The sequence below is a fragment of the Triticum urartu genome, chromosome 2, assembly GCF_003073215.2.
Source record: "Triticum urartu cultivar G1812 chromosome 2, Tu2.1, whole genome shotgun sequence".
Lineage (NCBI taxonomy): Eukaryota > Viridiplantae > Streptophyta > Magnoliopsida > Poales > Poaceae > Triticum > Triticum urartu.
Window position 1 is genome coordinate 70,891,702 of NC_053023.1, and position 6,683 is coordinate 70,898,384.

Here is a 6,683-nt window from a genome sequence, read left to right on the forward strand (position 1 = left end):
CGCTTTTCAAAGCCCCTCGCAATAAATATGTAAATTCGTTTCGCAGAAATTCAGAGATTTTCGATCTCCTCGAAAGAAAATGAGTTCGATCAGCAACACCGGTCTCCGCAGCACCAGGATAAAGACCTTCTTTTTACCCATAACCTTTCTCTGCAGCATTGGAACCAAGATCGGGCTTGGCATAGTTACGAGGTTCCTGTTCTATTTAACTAACACTAACTGAAGCTAACCGGAAGCTTTCTTCTCATGCGACTCTTGGATCGAAAAGAGGCTGCTGGACTGGACCACGGCTGAAACTGCCAGGCATGGACTAAAAGCTTTTATCAGGGATTCCCGAGTCAAACGACTACCATACATAGCATAGAGCTGGAAGCTGCACTAGTGTACAGAGAAGACTGGATGTGAACACGGGCGGACATTGGCTATGTATGGGGCACTCACTAATCACTATTAGCAGGAAACAACTAGCAGAAAGAAAGATGAACGCACTTTCACTCCTTGCTCTTCAGCACGTACTCACATGAGGGACTCTCAAATCTCTATTTCAGACCATAATCTTTCGATCCCTTTACCGAAGTGATTGATAGCAGGGCTAAAAAATCATAGGGCTTCTTCTATTTTTAGTGTGAACTCACTTCTATTCTATATCAAGATAGGGGCTTCAGTACTTGGCTGACCGCCCGGTGGAAGACCTGGTTCTACCACACAAGGGCAGCTTTCGTAGTCCAGGATTATTTTCCTCATATGTAATTTCACCTCAATGTGGAAATGTCCGATCTTATTCCAAAATAGAAGGTCTTCATGAAGGTCTGTCTTGTTTCAGGAATATAGGTACCGAAGTTCAATAGCGGTAGGTACCAAGGAGAAGACGAGTCAGGGCCGATTGACAAGACTAGCTAGGCTGACCTTCCAGCCATACTCCATCCAATATCGAACGGAAGTGCTAAAGGTTTCATGTGATGCTGACCTCAATGAACCAGACCTCGAGAATTCGTTCATCCCTTCGCTCCGAGGATTGGTCGAGTACTTGGCCACATGCATGAGTAGGCCTGTTGCCGGGATGTCCCATTAAAAAGGCAGGTCCCATATTTGAAATACAAAAATAAGATCAGATAGCGCTCAAGAGGTTTTTCTCCATACGAGAAATCCTTCACTCGCAGGGAATTCAAATAGATGTGTTGAAGATCATCAAAGAAAGGAAAAAGACTGAATTCGATCCATCTCCTCCCTTTTCTTTAAACCAAGAGCTACTCCTCCCTTTTCTTTTTTTATGTAATTTCAATACGATTTCGTTTGTGTTCATGTTTTCAATTTAGAACCCCACGGAAGTGAATAGAAAAAAGAAAAATACCCCTGTGATACGCCTTCCTTTACCTATTTCTAGATTGATTGATGTTCAATGGAGGGAAACTTGCCATTCCTTCTTTCCTTTGAAATTGTACATTTTTTTGATTCTGAACTAATTGTATCCTTTTTGTTCCCATCGAGCTTTCTTGCCTAGTGACTAAGGATTTTCACACTTGTTGTGTCTATAAAAGATTTTCTCATAAAACACTAACAGAAGTGTTAGAGGGATTCACTTTCGATAAGAATCAAAAAGCAAGTTCCCTATACTACCTTCTTTCCCTCCTCTGTTTCTGTCTTTAAGAGGCAGTGCATCCGGCAGGAATCGAACCTACTTTTTGACCCATTTTGCCTTTCTAGGTTGGTGGGCGCTTTCACCATTCAGCCATGGATGCTTTAGCGAGTGAACTAGGTTTTTATTTGAGAGCGAACTAGGTTTTTAGTGGTATTCCTTCTCGAGCTTCTATTTCTTCCGTTAAGGGAGATTCGGGAAAAGATGGAATAGGAAGACGTGTTTCCAGAACGAACAAGATACGGGTAGAGAAGGGGAAGTTAGCAAAGTTAGACAAGATTGGAATGGGCATAGGAACATGTATTGATGTACCAGATCGGCTAATGCTCCCAGGTTGATGCGATGTATTCCACCAGTTGACTGGAGACTTTATTATTGGTATATCGATCGGTCCAGCACGGATTGAAATAGGAGCCGGTTCGACAGGAAGCTTTTGAAAACGCAGTGCACCCAGGTAAATAAGGAACAAGATGAATACAGAAGTTAAACGAGCATCCCACACCCGAAAGGTACCCCACATAGGCCTTCCCCGAAACCCCCCAGTCACTAACGTAAACAAAGTAGAAAAAGCACCAATTTCTGTACCGGTTCCGGAAGAGCGAAGAAAAAGGGGATGTTTTGTTAATGGGAACAAGGAACTGTTTATAGCTGTCGCGATATAAATAACTATACTCATCCGAGCCGCAGGAACATGTACATACGAAATACGAGAATTTCCACCTTGTTGAAGATCTGGTGGTGCTACCCGAAGACTTAAATGAATAGCCATCGCTGTTAAGAACAACCGAGATCCAATGAGAATTTGCGCGTAGCTTTTTGTCTTTGACATAAAAAAATAAGGTTGTAATAACGAAACTGACATTTTATTTTCCTTGCCTTGCAAGTGGAACAAGAAAGACTATATAGTTATTTTGATTCTATAAACAATCAAAGGATTTCGCATGCTTTCCATGGAATGACGGAATTCCCCTTGCTTAGTTTTCGCTCCGCTCGTGCGTGGCACTCCTTGCTTGCGGAGCGGCATATCGGAAAAAGAAGGATTGACTTTCTATACGGGCCCGTCCCCTCTTACCCCTAACTAACAATTATGCTGCTCTCGCCTTTTTGTAATCTTATCTTTCAAAAATGCACTACTAATTTTTACGGCCTCCTTAGTCACCCTATCCACTCTCGTCCTGTTTTCGGGTTCCCTTTTAGAGGATGAGGATATTTCGATGATTTCTCCCTCCGTAGGTGGAAAACGCGTGGGTGAGTAGAGTCTGTGCTTTGCTTTTGGGGGCACCGGCAAGAAGCTTCTCGGCCACCCTACTCTGACTTGATTAGCTACTAGTAACTAGGATCGTTCAAACAGTCAGTCAGCAATGCGTACTTCTTTCCTAGTTGAGTGGATCTGCGTAGCAGAGCCCAATCTTCTACCACAAGCTCTGACCTGACTTGTTGTACTTGATTCACCCACGTAAATAGACAACTTGGATAATAAAAGTCATCCCATAAAAGAGAAGTGAGTCCGCATGTCGGCAAATGATTTGGAATTGAAACTGGCTACAGAGGAAACCGAAGCCCTAACTCCCCATTATTTCTATCTTACATCGCCATCGAGCCCTAGCTGTAGAGTCACTGGTTTCTAATCGCAATGGATTTATGTTTTCTTTGGCTTTTCCATTCGCTTCGTTCAACCCTGATCTGGATAGATAGCTCGGCTTCTATTAGCTGAGAATGGTTTTGTCAAGGAAAGGTTTCGCTATACAACAACAATGAACTCACTTCTGATCAAATTGGATTGGATTGGATGAATCGGTAATCTTTCTCTGTCTTGTGAGAGAGAGTCACTTGCTGTATTGAGAGCGGGCGGGTGACATGCATTAAGCGAAATCAGTTGTTATGTTTTTGATCTTATTTGCGCGAGAAGACCCTTGACTGAGGAGACGTGTTTGGCTTGGATGATGCCGCTATGCTCCTATTCACTTTCAGAGACCGCTCTGAGTTTGCCGGTTTTGCGGCAACCCTTTCACTAAGAACATTTTAGCCATTAACGAAATGCCACTATTCCACAATGCTTCTTTGATTTATGTGTAGAAGCGGTAGTAGTGAAGAAAATGGAGGGAGAAGAAAGAAAGCGATGTGACACGAGAATAGATCACATCCGGCAGCCAGCCATGCCATTAGATAGATCCGCTCTGAGTCTTCTGCAGGATGAGATCCGCTTGGTCTTGTGATAGGGGCTTGAGGAGGAAGAAGAGGGGATTTCTGAAAAAAAAGAATGAATCTCCTTATTTATAGGGAACAGGACGTGTGACTTCCTCAAACGAAACGAATGTGGCTTTCGTGATAAGGCAAATCCTTCGTTCGGTACAATCAACATATTGAATCTACGCTCGCTCGGCTCGGTGCTGAATGAACTCCTTCATTGATTCCGGGCTGCTCGTAGGGGGACTGTGAAAGCAAGCGTAGGAGATCAAAATGTGAGTCGAGTCCGATGGGTAAAAAGGGGAAGCAGGAAAGGGTTCTGATGTGAATTCTTCTGGTTTGTATATCTATCTCAGCCCTTGCTTGAAAACCTCAAAATTGACTTGCATCTTCCCTTATCACACTACACTTTCTCTTCCTTATTCCATTTCACTGAGCTAAGCAACACTTTTTCACGTATTCACCCGAGATATTATAGAAATTGGTCATATTGATCTGTCGTCTTGTTCTCGATAGGAACTTGCTGCTGTCTTGGTTGGTTTGAGAGCAGGCACTGTCTATATATCCAAAACCGGAGGAGAGTTTGGGTTTGGATCACAGACGATCGGAGATTTTGGATTGAAATGGATGGTTGTGCTTGAAGTTACGAGTTGGGTAATGCTAAGTTGAATCGGCTGATCCGTTTCATCCTATTTCGGCAAAGGAAGTTGGACTTTAGTTAGCTAAAAAAAGTACCAGCAGCCTGTCTGTGCCCTTTGAGTCTATAGCCGCCAAATCTAAAGATTCCTTAAGTTGTCGTACGGCTTCTTTTTCTTCTTTTTTCAATGATCGGTGACAATGAATGCTATGAATGTTCGCTTCCACTAATGTCGTATAAGAATTGTGAGGTGCCCATAGCTTCCCGGAAAGAAGAAGAGTCATTGTCGTTTCCTGACCGATATGAATGCACATATTTACCCTCGCCTCGGGAAATACCACCAGTAGAGTCTGCAGAAGGTGTCGTTCAGGACAGATGCTGGGCTCTAGATATGCGAGTGAGATACCCGCCCTCGGTCATGACCTAGGTTGAAGAAGGAATCTATGTTCTTGGAAGCAAAGAAAGAACTCCGGTATTCCGACCTTATCTTTTTGCTCAAAGAACGAATCAAACCCCTTGTCGAAGCCCTTTATGATATATAACCCTGGATTGAGTCAGATTTGGGGCGGCTGAACCCACTTAAGCTGAAGCCTTAGTAGATGTCGACGGAAAGGTGAGAAGAGCTGATCTGGTCAAGAAACAGGGTGATGCAGCGGTCTGAGTCGGTGAAGACGAGGTTTTCGACGGTGGCGGCGGCAGAGCTCGAGCGGCAGAAGAGGGAGTGCGAGGAAGAAGACGACCGAAGGAAATGAAAAAGACCTAGGTCGCGCCTATTTATAAGGAGGACCGACTGCGACGGTGCGAGAAATGAGGAGACCAAGACATCATAATCCAGCGGCCCCGACGCCTCGATTTTCGGGAGGGTCAGTAAAGGCAAAGATCCGTTGAAGATATGATGAATTAAAATATAAGTTTTATTGAAGATGACGTCACGATGATTTAACCCGGAGCCAGAGGATGACGTCACGGCGGGTTACAATTTTCACGTAAGACAGAAGACTAAAGGCCAGTTCATAAGGTTTTCAAAGATTGACATGAACCGGTTCAAATCAATCTGGGGCCTAATGTTGGGGATATGACTATTTATGTAAGCCATCCAAGAGGGGCCGGGTTATGCAAATAGAGGTTCATCAGAAGCCCAAGACCAAGGCATGAAGATGGCGGTTCACTAAAAGGCTTAAAGGCCCACAGGCGACTCTGAGGCCCGTAAAGATAAACCGCCATGATGGTATAACTTGTACTGTAAGGTAGAAGTAACTAGTCGCCGAGCCGGACACTGTTTATAAGCCGGCCGGGACTCTGTAGGCCGGAGGGCGTCAACCCGTGTATATAAGGGGACGACCCACCAGCGGCTTAGGGAAAGAAACAACTGATCGAGAGCCAGGCATAGCGTATCTCACTCCCTGGTCATCGAAACCTCAAGCAATTACAACCCAACTAGACGTAGGCCTTCCTTCACCGTAAGGGGCTGAACTAGTATAAACCTCGCGTGTCCTTGTCCCGATTAACCCCTTTAAGCTTCCTAGTTGCGATGGCTCCACGACTAAGTCCTTGCAAAAGGACATCTGCCGTGACAATTCCACGACACAACCTTCTTCTTGTAGACGTTGTTGGGCCTCCAAGTGCAGAGGTTTGTAGGACAGTAGCAAATTTCCCTCAAGTGGATGACCTAAGGTTTATCAATCCGTAGGAGGCATAGGATGAAGATGGTCTCTCTCAAGAAACCCTGCAACCAAATAACAAAGAGTCTTTTGTCCCTAACACACCCAATACAATGGTAAATTGTATAGGTGCACTAGTTCGGCGAAGAGATGGTGATACAAGTGCAATATGGATAATAGATAAAGGTTTTTGTAATCTGAAAATATAAAAACAGCAAGGTAACTAATGATAAACGTGAGCGTAAACAGTATTGCAATGCGTTGAAACAAGGCCTAGGGTTCATACTTTCACTAGTGCAAGTCCTCTCAACAATAATAACATAATTGGATCATATAACTATCCCTCAACGTGCAACAAAGAGTCACTCCAAAGTAACTAATAGCGGAGAACAAATGAAGAGATTATTGTAGGGTACAAAACCACCTCAAAGTTATCCTTTCTGATCGATCTATTCAAGAGTCCGTAGTAAAATAACACGAAGCTATTCTTTCTGTTCAATCTATCATAGAGTACGTACTAGAATAACACCTTAAGACACAAATCAACCAAAACCCTAATGTC

General features: G+C 43.8%; 1 protein-coding gene across 1 annotated transcript; it reads right to left on the reverse strand.

The window, feature by feature from the left end:
- Window positions 1-745: 745 nt before the first annotated feature.
- On the reverse strand, window positions 746-2,824 carry LOC125535858 (putative cytochrome c biosynthesis ccmC-like mitochondrial protein). Its single transcript, XM_048698929.1, has one exon. The coding sequence runs from the start codon at window positions 2,496-2,498 to the stop codon at window positions 1,776-1,778; it is 723 nt and encodes a 240-aa protein (XP_048554886.1). The 5' UTR covers window positions 2,499-2,824; the 3' UTR covers window positions 746-1,775.
- Window positions 2,825-6,683: the final 3,859 nt, after the last annotated feature.

Bases quoted from the DNA above. Each gene is read 5' to 3' on its own strand.
- LOC125535858 (XM_048698929.1), bottom strand. From the start codon at position 2,498: ATGTCAGTTTCGTTATTACAACCTTATTTTTTTATGTCAAAGACAAAA.